Raw genomic sequence first — 20374 nt, 5'->3', positions numbered from 1 at the left:
ATATAGGCTGTCCTGGAGTTTCCCTAGGAGTTTCTTTTCCCCTACTGGACTAGGTATAAAGAAAGGCAAAGTAAGTCTGTCTGGTTATGCACCTGGCATACATTCCTCTGTCCGTGGAGACAAAGTATCAGAAAGGGAAAAATAGAACATTTTTCAGTGACCCTGACATTTGATACTGATGCAAAAAAGGAAAGGAATTACAGTGTTTGAAGCCAAAAGCATGAAGTTTCTCTATATTTCCTATGATTTAATATCTCTCTCCCCCACATACGGCAGATTCCTTTATAGAAGCTCTTGAAGATGGGCCAACAGTGCTCCAGCAATGTCTCCGATGATACAATGGAAAGTTTCTAACCGCAGTATCATTTGCAGCATTTCTCATTTATTTTATCCCCAGTCCCCAAAGACATGTCTTTTCTGATGGAATAAATGTTTCTTTCCACTTTTTATGAATAAAATTGAAAATCTATTTGATAACCAAATGAAATAAAATAGAAGAGTCCCATTATTTAGGTTTATATGAAATCTGTTTTAAAAGCTGGCTTCCAGCTTTCACTCAGTCTAAACAGATAAAAAATATCAGTGACACTCAAAAAATACAGTACCTGTTTAAGCAGATTTGTAAGTTAATTTTTTTCCAGTGATAAATATGAAGGTAAGAATTTGAGACATCAGACCTTCCCTCTACAGCTTGTCCTCCTTATTAACAGGACGTCGTCTACAGGAGGGCAGTACTGTGCAGACCAAGTGATAATTCAGGGCTCCTGGCTGTAAGGCCCAGTCACTGCTTGGTTTGCCACACTAGCCCCATTTTCAGACCAGCTCTCAAGCTCTCATCCTAGCCAAGAGAAGCAGTTCAGTTTGTGCAGGAGTTAATCTGTTTGCCACTGTATTACCAAAATCTAACCACCATGACAAAGTATATAAAAAGGCACATGCTGTTTTACAGCCCTCTGCAAGTATAAAGAGAAAAAAACTCTCACTGACTTCAAGAGGCTTTAGATCTAGCCCACAGTGGAACAGCTTCACTCTATTTTTCAAGAGAAATGAAATGTAAAATATCATCTGATTATTCAGGCTTGAGTCTGATCTCACAAAAAGTATGCAGACCTGATCTATTGGGCTGGAGCTGCAGAGGCTGTCGGTGGCACTGCAGAGCAAGGCACGCTGTGCTCAGGCTGGGAGCTGGCATGCCCTGCCCTTCCTCTGGACAGGGTGAAAGCAGAACCTGACCCACTCCCAGCTGAGCTGAAACATCACCCAGTCATCTGCACAGCTGCCCACTTTTGTAAAAATTGTTTAAAGCCAAACACTTGACAGCCATTTGACATGCTGTGGGTAGGGTTTGTGCCTCACAGCCTTAGAGGTGAGTCCAATACTCTAACGTATCATAATCCTGGGATATCAATGTTTAACCATGTTGTAAAGCTCTTTAGTGAGAAAGTAGTATATGCTTTCAACTAAATGGCTACAACCTGGAGCTACTCTCCAGCCTGAGGACTGGGGCAATAAAATGGTTTTGTGTGACAAACTATCGGGAGAGATTTGCTGGTGCTGTTAGTCAGAGTGTAGAATCCCCAGTGCATTCAGAAGTCTCCCTTAAGGAATTAATGCTTGATTATTTTGCCATCCAAAGAGTGTTTACAGAAGCCAAAACAACCATGCTTGCTGTCCACTGTGCAAAGAGGTGATGACATCAAGAAGACAGGTCACAAGTCTGAGTTTATAGACATTACACTCATGTTGGTATGGCTTTTCATCCACTCAGTATGATCTTATGACCCCACAACTTTACAACCTTCCCCTCTCTGGGCTTCATAGCATCTCTCCACTCTAGGTTAATCATTTCTCTGCCATTATCTGCCAACAGTTCTTATCTCTTTTGCTGTCACTTTATAACAGGGTCTCTTATCAAGCTGTACTAAATCACGTGATGGTGCCAAACCTATCACAAGTTGCAATTCTTCTGATTAGAGACTATCATGAAATGGGATACATGGTTTACAGCAGGTCACTAATGCTGGAAAAAGTACAGAGTCCACTCAAAGACATGCTTGTTACTTTCTGAATTCTTGGATATTTTTTTTGTTGTTGTTCATCACGCCGACTTTCACTGAAGGCTATCATAGCCTGGGTCTCAAGGCCAGAAAAGTTTACAGGCTGCACCTCTCCTGTACTCAATGCTGTACCCCTTGTACCCAAGGGTACGGTATATTTACACCTAATAATGTCTTCTGGTTCTCACACAGCCACCATACAGGAATCTATAAAACATGGACTTACATCAGCTGGTAAGTAACAGTTTTCTGTTTTGAAGATTCTGCATAAATATATTAGATTTCTGGGTATCCAAACTGAAAAAATCACTACAATTGGGTGAGTCTATGATTAATTTGCACATATACTTAGGCTAGAGAGAATATTACAATACCATGTAAAAAGATAAGAAAACAGATGATGATCCATAGAGTAACAATTTTCTCTAGAGATAATGCAATTATCAAATATATATCATTGGATAATTAACGGTATTTTTATCTATTATGATTGATAATAACTGTGAAATTGTGTGTATGCATGTAGAAACATTTGCAAAAATTAGATTTAAATTGCTTCTGGCCTGATAATTCATATTGAAGAAAACCACAGGAATGGTTTCATCTTTTCAGTGATACTGTGGTTTCTGTCAAATGCAGATTCTTTCTTACAGCTGAAAATTAAGATATGTCATTCAGTGGGAGTGGGCTGGGTAATAGAAGTCAGTTAAGACTTCAGAGCAGCAAAGAAGTGAATACTCTCAGTAGCATATGGAAACAGCACCCGCTCCCTGTCAGAAAGCCATCAGGCACAGGTTGCTCTGGCTTGCAGGCACAAGGGGCGTTGCACAGCCAGATGTCCCAGGGTGTCCCAGGCTGTGGTGGCTGTGGCTGAGCCCCGGTGGGTGCATGTCCCCACCACCTCCCTGCCCTTCTGTACACACTTCCTGTCTCAGGCCATTCTGTCTCTCACCACACACCTGGACTGAGGTGTCTTTCCTTTCCCCTGTCCCACCAGGCTGTGCCCAGGCTGAAACTGGGGCCAAGCAGGACTGCAGAAGGCTTACCAGAGGAAAACTCTCCTTCATGGAGCAGAAGGTGCTCCACAAGCCAACCTAGCAGCGCTGCAGGTTCCACAGCCCAGGGTTTTGCAAGGCTGTGCCTCAGCACAGCATTTCCTGGCAGGGATGAAAGAAGGGATCTTTGGCCCACAAGTGGAATCAGGGCACGCTTTCCTCCTCTTGCCCCAAAGTGCGTCATCACAGGGCAGGTGAGGAGTTCACCCTGATGCTGGGTGTGATGTGGGCACCTTGCCATCAAGGGAGGCTTTGGGACCGTGGGGATGGAGAGCACAGCAACAGCTGCAGGAAATAGCCTCAAACATAACTGATCTTTGTCTTCTGGGTAGAGCTGCTGCTTCTCCCAGAGAAGGGCTCCCACCTTGGACCCAACTGTGTTTCACCAGATGTCCCCTCAGAGTCCCTGTGCCTCCCTACAGGTGTGGGGTACTCCTCTGCACAGCTCTGTCCCCAGAAACACATGGAAAAGGTGGCAAGTCCAGCTTCCCCTCCAGGTCTTTCTCTAACTTTTCCTCTTTCTGGTTGCCACAGAGGGACCCTCTGGCTCTCTTTCCTGAAGAATAGTAAAATACATCTCATTTATCTGAAGAGTGGTTACTCAGATAAGGTTTCTTAAGGTGAAAGGATAAAACCCTAGAAGAAGGGAAAATAAGACACTCACCTGTGATGTTTAGACCAATTAAATGCCATTTTCATGCTTTCCAGACGACTGGCAGGTCTTTCCCAAACTCATGTGGATATGAGAAAACAGATTGCTACAAGGAGTAGCAGAGACTCTTGTCACCATACCACTTATACATGTGCTGCATCACAAAAATACCAGGACAGATTCATAGAGCATGGCCCAGAAATAAGCAGGCCTAAATCTTGGGAAACTTTCCAAAATCCTGTGCACTCTGAGTCAGGGGAAGGATTCTGTCCTTCCATGACACTGCTGAGCCAGAGCCCATGGTAGCATCCCTGAAAAACTCACCTAACAGCCTTTTGAACTGATCACCATGCACCCGTAAGGGTTAAATGGAACCCACACCAACCTGAGGGCCTCTGCTTGGAGCTGGGGGAACCAAATAGGAAGTAGCCAGATTCTGTTCTTATTTGCACTGGAGAGTAATTCTTTAGGAGAAAAAGCTGTTCTCCCAGGGTCCCAGGGTAGAAGTACAATCAGCAGCAGGGTCATATGCTCGTACGAGTAAATCCTATCCCCAGACTTTTGATTTTGTCCTGTCCCTCCTGGCCTTCTCCTTCCCTTTTCCCCTTCGAACCAAGGCAGAGTGGGTTGGTTTGTGAGGGATTGTCACAGCCACTGCACCTTCATCCCACCAGCCCCTCAAGGCAGGGACACTTGCTGCTTCCCACCACAGAGGCTGAGTTGCCCTTGTCAGGGAGCACTTTGTGCATTTCCCCACCTGGCAATAAGTTAGTTTTTGTTATAAACTACTGACATGTCACAGCTTCCTCCCAGCAAGGAGGGCATCTTCCAGCTCCCATGAATGCAAATCAGACTCCACTGATATAAATAGCAGTGCACCTCTCCCTTGGAGGGCAAACACAACCAGCTGGACTGTGAGTGGGCACTACTGGTTGTTGACACCTGCTTTTAGGTTTATAGTCATACAAACAAAGAGACAACCAGAATTCACAAAATCTTAATAGTACATCTTATCTTCCAGATGACAAACACCATATGGACTTATAAATGTTTTTATGGAAGTGCCATGATTTTTTTCTTCTATCAGATTCTGAGGCAATACAAAGATGCTTGAATAGTTTTATTTTTCCTCGAATCAGCCTCTTGTCTTAGAGTCATCAGGGACACTTTGCAAATTTTTATAAGCATTAGCTATGACTATTTAACAGAAATAACTGTTTCATTTACTTTTAAAAATGGTTATATAAGAGGAAAAATAATCTACTTGTAGTTTCCAACTGTGATATTTTTCTAGTTTGTAAAATACTTACTGCTATCTTCATTTTAATGTGTCCTCAGGCAATTAATCGTATTCAAATTAGGGCTCGTGAATTTGGCAAAGTTAGTTTTTATGTTTAGTAGTAATAGGAATAGTAGCATTTTCATGTGATTAACAAAGACAGTGTATACTATCTTTAAAAGTTTGGATCAGGATTTTGGCCAGCATTTATGCAGGCAAAACTTTCATAGCAGTGAACAGTTTGAGCTTTGTTAGGACTGTAAGATATGCCATAGGTTATTTTCTTATATCATAGGACTTTTGCTGTTACTCTTTTATTAATTTTCTTCCCACTTTTCCTGTCTTCATTTGCTTATACTGCAAATGAGCTATCTACAAAAGGAGCAGTATTTACATTTACATCCAATTTTTTTCTGTTAGTCTGATTTTAAATACGACAATACATGAGGCAAAGGTGATGCCTGTGTGAGGGATCTCTCCACTACTGACAAAACGCCTCAAGCTTCTTGTCTGTGAGGGTAATTTAAAGGTCAGCTCTCAAACTTGTCTTATATATATAGGGTGAAAATGAAGAAGTGTCTGCAGGAGGATTTGTGTGCATCTGTCTTGTGGGGAAACCCATTAAAACTTCTCATGGCAGATCATTATTAATGTCTAGAGTTTACTCACATATTACATGAGTACATACATATATAACCTTATATATTAATATATATTAATACATTCTTATGTGCAATGAACAGACATGCAAATGTACACAATCCTTATCAAGATTTCTCAAGTGTAAACTATGCCAAGTTTATCTTCTTGTAGTTATTATTTTACATTATGTGTGGATAAATCTTGGGACAGATAGCTGTGTATGGGCTTAAACTTTTTTCATTATAAAGATCAGCTATAAAAATTATTTTTAAATAGAGTTTTCCAAGCTTTGAAACATGAAGGAAGGGGGAGGGAAGAAGCAGACCTAAACCATCTCTTTTTTCCACCAGCAGATCAAGGTCAATTGCCTCAGCAAAAGAAATTTCATTTTTAAGCCTGTCTGTGCAGGATAGAAATCAATTATCTCTTATGATACAGAGACCAGTGCTCAGCCCTGACGGGAGCCTTGCGGTATATACAAATATATTTGGAGTTCTATTCCTAGACTAAGCTCTAGCTTTTTAACTAGAGGTTCCACACTCGGCTCCAAAAGGGCAGCACAGAGAGAAACAAAATCGCCTCATCAGAACCGTAATGATCAGTGCTGGGAAGGGGCGATGGGATGGCGGCGGAGGGGAGCGTGGGGATGGTCCGGGCAGTCCCTCGGCAGCCGCGGGGCAGCGGCTCCGCTCCTGGGCGCGGAAAGGAGCCCCGCTGATGGATTCGCCTCCCCGCCTCCGGTTGCGGGGGAAGCCGCCGCCCCCGCGGCAGACAGCAGCGATCAGCGAGCGCGTTTCCCCGTCGCACCATTAATGGCAACAGGTCCAGGCAGTGCTGAACTAAAGGCGTTTTCCATACAGAATTCATGTAATTTCGGGACGGGAAGGAGAGGGGGGAATTTCTGATAGAGTCCCTGCTTGCAAAACTGGATCTTTAAGTGTTGAATGAAAGAGACCTGATGATGGGATCGATCCAGGGAAGCCGTACCGCCAGCCCTGAGCACGGCTCACCCCGTCCCCAGGGGCGCCCGGGCATGCCTTAGCCCTTCCACGCCCTCCAGTCGGTTCAGCAGAATGTCGGTCGGAAAGCTGCCTTGCAGCAACAAGTGCCGGCCATCCCAGCCGCCAGGCGTGCGGGCCGCCCCGCGGGAGGGAGCGCGCCCCGAGCGGGCGATGCTCCCCGGGCCACGGCGGGGCCCCGCGCCCCGAGCCGGGCGGGACGGAGCAGACGGCGACGGGACGCGGTGAAGTGTTACGACACCTCACTGATGACTCACTTACCAATAAAAGAAAGGCAATCAGAGCGATGCTTTACCACCCACTTGGCCCTGCTCGCTCCTCTCTCCGAAGTCTCCTGTCATTCTGCATCACGCTGCTGCCAGGTGCTCATGAGAGCAGTGCATTCCGGCGGGCAGCAGGAGCTTGGCCGAGCTTGAAAAATAGCTTTTCGGTCAATAATTGACCGTTTGGAAATGGCTCTCTATGTCGGACCAGAGCGGAACGACGTCTCTGTAAAGCAAAAATGAATGATTAGCTGTATAAAATGAAGGCAGCAGGCACAGACGTGGTCCTCTGTAGCATGCGTTTTACTACAAAAGTATTTCAGTCTGAGGCATCCACTCTGTTTTGCTGAGAGTGATCAAAGCCAAACTAAACTAAACAAACAAACAAAAAAGAAAAAAAAAAAGGAAAAAAAGAAGAAAAAGAAGAAAATGAAAAAATGAGGAGGAAGTGGGAAGTGTATTTTTGTGTTTGGAGTGGGTTGATTTTGTAAATTAGGGATTTTTTTTTTCTGGGTTGTTTGTTGTTTTGTTCTGTTTTGTTTTTTTTAGAAGGGACAGTTTCTTTCCCAAAGCCTGAGTTGGAGGCACTAGCAATCTTCATTTAATGAATCCCAAGGAACTGAATGCAATATCGCCTCGGCAAAATGATGAGGAGAGGAGAGGAGAGGAGAGGAGAGGAGAGGAGAGGAGAGGAGAGGAGAGGAGAGGAGAGGAGAGGAGAGGAGAGGAGAGGAGAGGAGAGGAGAACTATATTTGCCACGCTTTTCCTGGTGTAAATAGTCTCGTAAAGTTGGGCGTGACAGGTGTGTGAGGTCAAGCAGCAAAATCGCGTTCTGAACTTTCCCAGCTGCATAGGGATCCCGTGCCTGCCGCACGCTGCCTTCGCCGGGGCGCTTCTCGAGGCAGCGCCACTGCGTGCCCGTGGCAGTGACAGCCTGTGCCCGAGGCTGTGTCCCTATGCCGAGGACAGGATGCGTGATACTGACTCCCTCCCCGAGCCTGGCTGAAGTCACTGTTTTCAATGAGTGATCGCTCAGAGCGGTTCTGCGCCGGCGGCAAACGGGAATGTTCAGCGGGAGAGAAAGGGAGACAGGATGAGGATTTCCCTCCTTAAATACTTCCCTTTAAGTCTTTTTGATCGGTTTTGGGTTTAGACTTCCCAGACGAAGAGTTTCAGTCCTCCGCTTATTTATCTATTTCATTTGTTTCTGGGAAGTTTTTCTTGAACATCTACCTCTCCCCCACCCTCCCCTGCTCATCCCACCCCACAAATGTTCTCTTTCGCTACTTTGCTGGGAAGGTAAATTAAACCTTCTCTGGGACACCTCCCGACACAAAGCTGGAAGAGATCATGCTATTTGTTTCTCATCGAGAGGACCACTCCACGCTGGAAATGTCTCTGCTTAGGGAAAAAGACTTGGAAATCTGCTCAGGTTCTGTGCCCTCTTATAGCCGAAGCTATAAGCAATCAGAGCTTGCCTTGAAATATCATCACACAGAAACCTCTGCCTTGGAAACAAAGAGGTGGAAAAGCTGCAGATTATTTAACATCAGAGAGTGGGGTTTTTTTAAATGTAAATGTACATACATTTAAATAGGGAAGTATAAAGTATTCCAGGTCTTGCTCCTTGTACTAATCAAGGCTGCTGGAAGCTCCCCGAGCCATCATCTTTTATAATTATAATTACACGCGTCAATCAAGACCTTCAGGCAAAGTCAGAACAAGGCAGGCAAACTCAGGAGAGAAATCGCATTAAAAAAAAAGTTTGGAGAACTTGGTAAGGAATGGAGAAGAGATTAGAAGAAAGGGTAATTAAGGTTGCTCAAGGCAATCGTGAGAGCTAGAACTCCATGTTAAATTAAATGTAGCCATAAGGGACCAGGTATCATTTATAATATGTACTGCCCTAAACTGTTACTTCGGAGAAATGTGGATGTGTAATAACCACTCCAAAGTATTTTCATCCATAGCGATAGCTCGCAGAGTCACTTTGCCATGTACAGTTGGAACTCCCTCCAAACAATTCCCTGGCAGAATGACACTAAGCCCCCGAGTAGGAGGGAAGAGCCCGGGACCGATGCTAGGGCCGCGCCCGCGGGGGAGTGCTGCCGGCTGGGGCACTTAGCCGCGGTGCCCGCGGGGGCCGTAGCCCGCCTGAGCCCCGCAGGTTTCGGGCTGGTTTCGCCTGCCCTGTCCGGATGCGGCGTTTCCTTTCCCGGCTTTTCCCCAAAACGCAGCTGCCTTCCCGGAGCAGCAGTAACGAGAGCGGCAGCACGGAGCGCCCCGTCGGGGAATCGCCAAGCGGCGTGACCCACCCGGCGGCGAGAGAGAGGGAGGGGACCGGTTGTCCCCGATGGAGCCCAGCGGGCTGCAGGAGCCAGGTCCGCAGGTGTCCTGATGGTCTACTGTAAATGTGCTTGGAGCTGTGCCCTGAGGACTCTTCTCCTGCGGGGAAGGGCTGCGAGGAGATGCCGCTCCTCTGCGAGCCGCCCGTCGGGCCCGGGCGGCCCGGCCGCAGCTCGGAAGGCCGGAGGGCCGCGGCCCCGCCGAGAAGCGGAGGCCCCCGACCCGCAGCCCTCTCGGCGGGCGCCCGAGGGAGGGAGCCGAATCGGCGCTGTGCTGCTGTCGCCGCCAGTGTTGAGCCGCCCGGGATCAGCGCAAGGCGATGCTACACGGTGGCGCCTGACAGAGGGAATGTTTGTAACTAATACACCTGGGAATAACTTCCCAAGGGCCGAGACAGGGTCTTAACACGAGCTACTTCTGCCTAGAAACGGCATCATTCTCTCTAGATGGTTTTCAGCCAACCCGTCTTAGCCGTCGAACTGCTCGGTCCCGCATCTCGCCATGTTGCTGTCCTAAAACTTATTCGCAGAGGACCTGTTTAATTGTGAAATTATAACTTGAGAAATAAGGTGTTGGTATCGTTCGCCCGCTCGTGCTCCCGCCCGAAGGCGAATGGCAGAAGGTGAGAGTGGAAGAGACAGAGAGGTCCGGGCCTCTCTGAGCGTTGGATCCATCCCCCAAATATCAAACGCTGCGCAGAGAAGGGAAAAAGACTTCTTCTACTCCGGTGGTGCTGATGTTGGGTTGGCTAGGAATCTGCGCTGAGTTAGCAAAGGTGTCACAGCTACTGATTGCAAAAAGTTAAGAGCACAGCCGAGTTCGCCCTCTGCATTTGGAGCGCCTGTCCCAGCCCGGGTTCACCCTGCGATCATCAGCACTGCTGAATACATTACAACAGCCAGTTTTCACTATGACTCTCCCAGCCGATGGGAAATGCCATACTCCGCGATGGAGACACTTCCGCGCCTCACTTTCCATCGGAAGCAGTTTTCACCGCCAAACATTTTCAGCTTCTCCAACACTTTATACAGATTAAAGAGTCAGAGGAGAACGGGCAACTGAGTGCTCGGACGAAGGGTTCGGATGCTTTCCAAGGTGCAAATATCGCTCATCCCACACCATCAAACCTATGCGGCGCAGTAGGAACGGCGCGGAACCCCCGGGCCCTCCCGGAGAGCGGGGCGGAAAGGCCAACGAGGGCAGGCAGACCTCCGGCCCGGCTCGCCGGGCGGTCGGCACCCAGTTGCGCCCGGAGCCCCCGCAACGCCGCGCCGCGGGACCGCTCGGCTCTCGCCGCTGAGGCACACACTTGCGAGAAACGAGTTCTTTAGGACAACTTGGAAAATAGTGCCGCTTGCTGCACTGTGAGCCAGGGAAGGGGGGCTCAAGCGATGGCTCTGCCAGGGCTTTGGCTTCTGTGCAAGGGAAGAGACTAGCACTAACCGATTTCGCACGACACTTAGGGAAGGGAGACCCAAAAAGCCTGAATAAGCAGAGCGAGCTCCAACACGGTTCCCGCTTGCTTATTTCAGACTCCAGGGCTGCGCGGCGGCAACGTGTCCGCAAGGGCAGAGGTTTCCGCTGTCCACCCCCGCCCGCCCAGAGGGAAGGCCAGGGCCGGGGTCTCCGCGACCGGCGCTGGCCGGGCGGAGGCATTGCCCCACCGGCCCCAAGAGAGATTAAGCGTGGCTGCCCACTGGCAAAGAGGCACGGCCGCTGATGGCAGTGCAGGCGTAGCCCGGCTTGGCGAGGCTGGTTGCCCGTCGGGCTCCGCTGGGGCTGGAAGGGGAGGCAACAGCCCAGACCCTCACACCGCAGCCCCGTTTAAGAACCGGGTAGGGGTGACTGCACTGGGCCACTGTGTGTGCGCGCTGGGGGTGTTGCTCATCCCGCCTCTGCCTCATTGGCTGCAGCGGCGGTGTCGGGGCCCCCCTCCGCCGGAGTCCTCGCTCCCCACAGCCCCCGGGCTCCCGGAGCGCCTCCCCGCGGGCCCGGGGCTAGAGGTCCCGACTCGGCACCTCCGCACTTGTACCGGGGGGAAAAGGGGGAGGAGGAGGGGGAGGGGAAGGAGAAGGAGGAGGGAGGGAGGAAGGGAGGAGGGGGACGGGGGTGGGAACCCTGGCCAGCAGCACCAGCGGCGGCAGAGTGCTCCTGTGCACTGTGCCGCTCCGCATGGATCGGGGAGCCGGGCTGCCGCCGTGCTGAGCCCCGGGCGGAGCTGCTGCGGGCTCCCGGGGTTCCTCCTTCCTCCCCAGCACCCCCGGTCTTCCTCCTCCTCCTTCTCTCTCCTCCGCCTCCCGCCGCCTGCAGCTCGACTACCACTCCGCGGCTCCCTTAGCCGCGGGCACCCGGCGGCTCCTCCCGGCGGCCGGGGCCGCTCGGTACTCCCGCTGCAACTGGGCAAGGGCTGGCGTGGAGCAGAGGGAGGGAAAAACAGGAAGAGGGGGAAGAGGGGAAGAGGGGAAGAGGCAGCAGCCGCCGAGCGCCCCTTGCTCCAGCTAAATCTGTGCTGCCGTGTCCAGGTGCTGGTGTCGCGGACGGACACGGAGCCCCCAGCCCGGCCCGCAGCCGCCTTGTCATGCTACCCAAAGTGGAAACGGAGGCCCTGGGACTCGCCCGGTCGAATGGGGAACAGGGGCAGATGCCGGAAAACATGCAAGGTAAGGGGGGAGACGCAGGGCGCTCCCCTTCCGCGCACGCTCGGGTTTCCCTCGGCAAAGCGCCCCTTCGTCCTGCCAAAAAGTTTGCGGCAGTTGCTTGCGAGCTGCCCCGTCACCGCCCGCTCCGCGCCTCGCCGAGCCCCTGCTTTCCCGGGCCGCCTTTCAGGGTGGCTCGATCGAGTACCGGGGGCCGGGGTGCCAGGGCCGAGGCGACGACAAAGCCCTGCTCAGAAGGTGCAAACGGGGCCGAGAAACTGCCAAGCATCTGGCCGGCGCGAGCCTACCCTAGGGTGCCGACGTCCCGTCGGACGCTGCCTGGCCCCGCTGCAGATCCAGGGGATCTCGGTCTAATCCCCATTCCGCGCAAAACTGCCTCGAAGTTTATGGCAGGTGGAGGTACGCGTGGAAGTTCTGGCGAGCACCCCGTGTGTCACACACTGTCCCGAAACGGGACCCGAGGGCTCTGTCCCGCGGGTGCGGTGCCCACAGGTACCGTGCAGGTGGTAGCGGCGGTGTCGCGAAACTTCGCAGGAGAGAGCTCCGTGGGGGATTTGCGGGGTACCCAGGAAGGCAGAGGGATGCCCGAGCTGGGATGGCGCTGGAAATGTCTATGTCGAGTGGCGGGACCGGGCTGTTCCCGGTGCCGTACTGGGGGCCGGAGCGGTGCGCGGAGGGAGGCGGCGCAGACCCCGCCGAGGATCGGCTCCCTGCCTTGGAGCCCAGTATGGCCGCCCCGCCCCGAGCGACTCTCCCGGGGCAGAAACTCCCGTCCCGGCTGCTCTTTAGAAACTGTCCCCTCTGCTCTTGGGAGCCTGCTGGGAAGTAGAGGCAGGGTGGGCCGGGAGTTTCGGAGCTGCTGGGAGCGACCTGACCGCCCCTTTTCTCTCCTGTGGAGGATGCTCCGTGCAAGGGCGCGGCGCTCGGTAAACCCCTGCTTTCCCAGTCTTTCCTACTGGGGGGGGCAATCTCGTCCCAGACCCTGGAGCCGCGACCGCGGGAGCAGAGGGGAGGGCCGGGCCCTCCTCCTCCTCCGCCTGCGGCCGCCCCGTGTCCGCCCCACGCCGCTGACAGGAGGCGATCCCCGGCTGTGCCGAGGCGGCTCAGGAGACGTTTTGCTGGCAGTGTGAGGGCGGGATAATGCTCCCGGGAGCTCTCTCGAGCGCCGGGTGCAGCCCCTTGCCTTGGCAAGCAGGGCCGGGGGCTTCGGGCCGAGTCTGGCCGCCCCGTTGCCCCCGAACTGTGGCAGCCGCAGAGTTAAAAGACAAAGAGGCGACATCCTAAGCGGTCCAGCGGCGATGCCCAGCGCCTCTCGCCGTGTTCAGGAGTCCTCCGCTGCCACAGTGCTTTTCGAAAAGGTCGGCGGTTTAGCGGCAGGGAAGGGGAAGGAAACCGGCCATGCACTGAGCAGCAAGGTTTCTTTTTAGAAGTAACCGGAGCGGCTGACTGGGCTCCTTGTGAGGGTAGCCCGGCTCGAGTGGGCACGCTCCGGGCATTCATTCCGCTTATTTTAGCCCCTCTTTGCCTCCTCACCGCCGGCTTCTCCCCGAGCGGCAGAAACTTCAGGCGGCGCCGGCGTGCAGGGGTCACGCCAGCCCCCGTAGCGGGGGACGCCGGGTCCGCCGGCCGGGCAGACCCTGAGCGCATCCCCCGAGCACGGCGGTCCCGGCTCGTGTCTCTCTGCCGACACGGGAACAGCTAAAAAGCGTTTCTCCCGGATCGCGGAGCTGCCGGCTGCGACAGCCGGGGGTGCCCGCGCACAGCAATTGCCCTGGCCCGCAGGGGTGGCGGTCATCCCGAGGCGACGGGCTTGGGAGGCGCGGAGGAGGTGATTTTAACCTGGTTTTGCGAGTAACTAACCTGGATTTCACACGCTGCAAAAGTGCTGGGTCTGTGAGATTCAGCTTTAGTCTAGCTAAAAATTTGCGGGCTGATGTTGAATGAAAACTTTAACGGAAAATAATTACTTTCAATATACAAGTGACAATCTTTTCGTTTTGCTTTTTTAAAGTTTGCACCTGATCATTTTCGGATTTAAATGAATTCTTTCAGTTTGTGATTCCATAAAATAAGGACTAGGCTAAAGGCACTCTATAAGTATAAATACTTAGAACATAAAACTTAGAAGCTGATGCATTTTACTACACTTGCTAAGTACCATGCAGATTTGCTGATGATGGGAAGTTGAATGTCTCCATGGAATTTGTTTTTTTTAAATAAAACCTTTTTCTCCCTATTTTCAGTGGTGCGCTTGTTTAAGTAAGCTTTGTCTCTAGATGAGAAAGTTGCAGAATATTTGAGTTAGTAATGTAAATTCTAATTGAATATGCTATTTCTCCTTTCCCCCAGTGTCTCAGTTTAAAATGGTGAATTACTCTTATGATGAAGACCTTGAAGAGCTGTGTCCAGTCTGTGGAGACAAAGTGTCTGGGTACCATTATGGACTTCTCACCTGTGAAAGCTGCAAGGTTCTGTACTAATCAGTCCATAAAAACACAAGTACAGCAAAAATGTTTCAAATACATGCAGAAAAAAAGGATAATGAATAAACCAGATGTATAATATTTTGGGTTATTTTTGATATGTTTCTTAATATATTCACATAAAATAATTAACAACCAAAAAGCTTTAGGATGTAGAAGTCTCTTTGAGAGAGACATCTGCACAAATGCAAACAACTTGGACTGTTTTGCTTTGTAGTTTTGTCACTGTTTTTTAGTATTTTGCTATCGTGATGTAGTTCTAGAACAACTTTCGTTGCTAACTGTGCTAAATACTGGTTTTAGTTGATTTATATTTCTTTTTCTGGAAGATAAAGTAGGAAGATTATCCTTCATGCAGATCAGCTTTGTAAAATCTAATGGAGCTTTTTTAGGATTTTTGTTTTCATTCTTCACTATTGCAATGTCAATCTCTGTGATTATAATGACCATGCACTTTTTTCATGCAAACTCTAACTGTCACTTTGACACACAAAGTCAAGTAACCAATTAACACATAAAAGATGAATATACTTGTGTTGGTCTATTGTGCTATAAGGTTTAAATAATTGTGAATTTATGTCAGATTTTTCATGTAAAAATTTTTAGAGAGTTTTTACTGTTATTTAAGCAGTGCACTGTAAGCGAAGCTCCTTTGCCAGAACAATGCAATTTAAAACACTTAGTTGCATGGAAAAATTAACTAAGCCCACTATATTTTCACTAAAAAAAATAATCAATGAGAAGTGAATGACAAGCACTTACTATGCCTCCAGCATCTCCCACTGGGATGTAAAATAGCCAGAGGTACTCTGTACTACTCTTATCTTTGCAACTACTTATTTCATGTAAAACTACTTGAAAAGGAAGACTTTAATAATTCTGCAATGATTTAAGAATGCAAAAGGAAGCAGTCAGTGTCACTATTTCTGCCACTGGTGTTAGAAACACAGAAGGCTACAGCCTTCCTAAAGTCTCACCTAGCTTTGACATTAAGTCTATAAAACACAGCACTAGCACAAGAAAACCTCTGGAATCTGGTGGTTATCTCCTGGGCTCAGGTGGCTAATTTAAAATAAACTATGTAACTTTGTAAGTGCTTGAATGGCTTCTGAAAATTATCTTACAATTATTTCCATGAAATGCTAAATGAAACACACGTTCAAACAAAACAGGCTAATTTTTGTGTCTATCATACAGGGATTCTTTAAGCGAACAGTCCAGAATAACAAAAGGTACACATGTATAGAAAATCAGAATTGCCAGATTGACAAAACACAGCGAAAACGATGTCCTTACTGTCGATTTCAAAAATGTCTAAGTGTTGGAATGAAATTGGAAGGTAAGAGCTATAGTCTTGTTGATATCTTCAACTATACTATAAAATTATAGGATAAGATGTTAATGCATTGTATTTTATATTAAAAAGTTAAATAGTTATGGCTTTGAAATGTTAATAAAAGATTACTTTGTATGGTCAGTGAAATTGTTGCTTTATGGAAAAAATCTAATAAGTAAATGGTAGATCACTACTATTTCGGAAGCAGTCAAAACCATGATCCATTTTGTCATATAAGTATATAGTTTGATATTTCAGGCTTTTCAAGTTTGTGAATTCATGGATGTAGATTGAATAATTTTGCAGCTTTTAAAAAAGACTTAATTAGATTAAATATAAAACAACTGTCCAGATTAGAAAAAAAATACTCATTTGCTATGGAGAGTGATCTGATTTTATTTGTATTTTATCTAGGGTTGGGTTGTTTTGGTTTTTTTACATATGTTCTTCTGACATCAAGGCAGAACACAAAGAAACAGATAAAATAAAGGTTTTTCTCAGACTGACTTGCCTTTGAGATTAAGGAGCCAATAATCTCTAAAGTTGTGTCCTATATTTTTGTGATGCTACACCTGCGAGGCTGTTGTGATTGAAAGAGGATAAGGCATATTGAAGTACACTTTTTTACTTCATTTCACGTTCTCATCTACAGAGAACAATGAAAAGTGTACAATACCCTTTGAGATAACCAAATGCAAAAATATCATCAACTTGAATTTGTGAATCATGCATGGTTCATTCTAACTTTGATATATAAAATATTAAAATTCAGATTTCACAGCAGATGACATTTTTCCTTGACCAAGGACAATCTCCTAAATTCCTTACTGTTACAACCGTATGAAATTACATTCACCCTCGACACTTAACCAGAAAAAAATCAGGCCAAGGAGGAAAACTGTAAGCCATGAAGGGAACCAGAAAGGACAAGAGACAGTCACCAGGCTCTGGCAAAGGGAAGCTGTTGATATAACTGAAGATAAACAGAAAAATCAGCCTCCTGCAGTTTGATTGATTCAATAGTGTTGTATTTGCCCACAAGACTGAGCTAGCACTGACACACTGCACTAAACATCCTGAATCATTGTATGTGCTTCCAAATTCAAATAGTACAATTACAGGACATGTGGAATCCTTTTGTCATTGTTGGCATTAAGAAGAAGGATAAAATATATTTGTCTACTCCTACTTTCAACTACTCTCACTTGCTGACAATGATACAAGACTAAACTTTGTCTTCTGTGATTACACGTAGTTCACCTTAAATTTAAGTGGGATGTATGCAAAAGCACTTGCTAATCCTATTTGGCTCACAGTTTTTAATTGCAGAGTACCTGTGAGGATACTGTGTATACAGATTTAAAATTAATTACATTTACTAGTGATAAAATTAATTTAATGCATTTTGTTAAAAGTCAGCATTCAGAAGTAATATTGGCAGCTCATTTTTCCTACAAATTCAAGCAAAACACCTGTAGTTTTAAAGGGACTGCAGAAAATGTACTTTAGCTTTCTTATCTACATATCCATACAACTTCTTTTTCACTGTTTAGGAAATTGGAAGAACATGTGTTCTCCTAATTGTAAATACTTCTGACATTTATATGTGTATTTCCCTGATAGTGATATATAAAGCCTTAAAAGTCGAGTTCATAAATTACCATGGACCAAAAAATCATTAAGCGTTAAAGTCCTTACATGATAAGGTACAGTATTATGCGTATCTAGCATTCATAATAAATTTTTAATGTCCTACTAATCCCTAAGATAAAAAGCTCAAGAACTTAACCTCCAGCAATCTCAGCAGTCTCAACATGTCACCAGGCTGTCAAAGGTTCCTCTTTCAATCTAATTGCCGTTGGGCAAGGTGGGCTTGGTGAAAGCTCCTCACTAGTCCATCACATATATCCCACGGTGACAGACACTGCGGTGACAGAGACCACCAGTATGACTCCCAAGGCAGCTGTTAAGTAGGATTTGTTTTAATTATTTCTAATTCCAGAGATATTATAAGCCAGAACAGTGTCAATAGTTTCTGTTTCACTTCTATCTTCCACGTAGAAGGCAGCAAGCTGACAGCTTTCTCTCTGCACATTCCAACTGCAGCTAAACATTTCCATAGAGCTCAGCTAACTAGAAATCTCAAAGTTTTACACCAACCTGGACACAATCATCAAAAGGAAATGCTTCCCTTTTGCCAAGAGAAATGTATTCCTCTTTGTGACTACTGAACATTTCACAATTTACATTTCAGATGTTTTGCTGTGGTGGAAGGCAGTAATGGAATGATTATAATGAGACAATGTGGTCTGCTGGATACGTCTCAGACAAATTCTGGACTTCAGCCCTTGTTTCTTAATGACATAGTAGCTTGATATAAACCCAAATGTACATTGAGATTTCCACATGATCCCATAGCAGGTGTGAAATTCCTGTAGCCATCCATTGTGTTTGTCCCTGTGTCCTAATCAATGTACAGAGAAGTCCTTCTTTTTTAGTAATATATGCATGTGACATTTAAATCACTAGAAAAAAGTGACATTTGTTAAGTCAAAATAAATCCTTTTCCTTAGGAACAAAAGTGCAACTCTGAATTTGGAAAAAAAACAAATAGTTAAATTTTTACATTTCTGCTCCTTCCTAATATCTGTTTGATTACAAATGTCAATTCCAAGTGTTAGTAATGATTTACTTGCTCCTTTCCCCTGACAGCTGTGCGAGCTGACCGAATGCGTGGCGGTCGAAACAAGTTTGGACCAATGTACAAGAGAGACAGGGCGTTGAAGCAGCAGAAGAAAGCTCTTATCCGAGCCAATGGACTGAAACTGGAAGCCATGACTCAGGTGATCCAAGCAATGCCAACCGACCTGACAATATCCTCTGCAATCCAGAACATCCATTCAGCTTCTAAAGGCCTACCTCTGAACCATACTGCCTTGCCTCCCACAGACTATGACAGGAGTCCCTTTGTGACCTCTCCCATCAGCATGACAATGCCGCCACACGGCAGTTTGCAAGGCTACCAAACCTATGGCCACTTTCCAAGCCGTGCTATCAAGTCCGAGTACCCTGACCCTTACACCAGCTCACCAGAGTCAATAATGGGGTACTCATACATGGATAGTTATCAAACAAGCTCACCAGCAAGTATCCCACATCTGATATTGGAACTCCTGAAATGTGAGCCTGATGAGCCACAAGTCCAAGCTAAAATCATGGCATATCTGCAGCAAGAGCAAGCCAACAGAAGCAAACATGAGAAGCTCAACACATTCGGGCTTATGTGTAAAATGGCTGACCAAACCCTCTTCTCCATTGTTGAGTGGGCGAGGAGTAGCATCTTCTTTAGAGAACTTAAGGTAGGTAATAATTTTACATTATATTATCATTCAGCCAAGAAAAAAATACTATTTCTTACAATCTTGTACTTCAAGCAGGAAAGCATGAGTTTCGTTTTCTCCCCCCCAAGCATCTCATTCTTTATTTATTTGGTTTGAAGTAGGCAGGCTATTAGAAGGGAAACTTGTTGCTGACTTCCACCTGAGCCTGTAATTAGCTGTAGCAAAGAGATTCAATATTCAGTTCAGCTTTTCTTTACTTCAATATTTATCACAACTATTTTTAACATCCATAGGGCCTCACATAATCCTACTCCTTCCCTGTCAGCATCACTCACTATCTGGCTTGTACTCAGGGCTGTAAGCACACCTGTTCCACCATTCCATATTGATTTGTGTAATTATTTCATTACCTTATTTAACATATGGGGGAGTGCCATTTCTGTCCACCTCCATTCACTTTATATAAGTCCATATTTGGAAAATTCAGTTTCTCAATGGGATATTATTTTATGCATTCCATGCCTTATTAACCATGCAGGCTGAAACCTAAGCAGGATACACACGGAACAGAAAGCAATGAGGAAGTAGATACCTCAAGGACTCCTTTTGATTCTCATCACCACTGATACGTGAGGGATTCCTTTAGTCTAGGCTGCTACAATGCTCTTATTTTTGCTGGAGCACCCAGGAAATCCTCATGCACAGCTTTCTGGTGGACAGAAATTCACCCATTTACGTTTTTCAGACTTATTGTTAAAGCAGCTTTGTGGTCTCAAATTTCAAATCAGAAATTTTAAGCCAGAAATTTGAGATCAGACAATAGGTATGGACTACAGTTTTTAACCACTGTTTCGATACAAAAATCAGCTCTGGAAAGAATAATCTTCAGTCTCAAAAAAACCCTCAAAATGGTGAACTAAACTCACATCTGAGTTTCCCTGTTACATTGCTAGTTACTGTGTCTGTCTGCTACAGAGAGATGTTTTTGCCACATTTGCTACTGACATCTGTAAAGTTCTGTGACTGCCTGTAATTTCTGACTACTTTCAAACTAAGAGAAAATAACTCAGCTTCCAAATATAACAATTACTGTTGGATTTCACTGAGAATTGAATCTACATGAGTTAAGAGCACAAAAGGGAGATCCATTGAAAAGCTGCACTCGGAGAGCTTGCCACAACAGCATGTTTGTCATGACCATAAGGACATGGACACATGACATAAAGCCAGATTACAAGAAAAG

The 20374-nt window shown here is 46.9% G+C and overlaps 1 protein-coding gene across 1 annotated transcript in view; it reads left to right on the top strand.

Annotated features, from left to right (window-relative positions):
* The first annotated feature begins 2227 nt into the window (after window positions 1-2227).
* The window catches only part of NR5A2 (nuclear receptor subfamily 5 group A member 2), an 83688-nt gene continuing 65541 nt past the window's right edge, over window positions 2228-20374 (top strand). The window contains exons 1-5 of the mRNA XM_066555901.1: window positions 2228-2291; window positions 11837-11974; window positions 14321-14439; window positions 15652-15793; window positions 18503-19149. Of these exons, the coding sequence (XP_066411998.1) occupies window positions 2228-2291; window positions 11837-11974; window positions 14321-14439; window positions 15652-15793; window positions 18503-19149 (1110 nt within the window). The remainder of the gene's footprint in view (window positions 2292-11836; window positions 11975-14320; window positions 14440-15651; window positions 15794-18502; window positions 19150-20374) is intronic.

This window comes from Molothrus aeneus, chromosome 9, assembly GCF_037042795.1.
Source record: "Molothrus aeneus isolate 106 chromosome 9, BPBGC_Maene_1.0, whole genome shotgun sequence".
NCBI classification, from domain to species: domain Eukaryota; kingdom Metazoa; phylum Chordata; class Aves; order Passeriformes; family Icteridae; genus Molothrus; species Molothrus aeneus.
The sequence above is the reverse complement of the archived record's forward strand: the minus strand, read 5'-3'. Positions and strand labels throughout refer to the sequence as shown.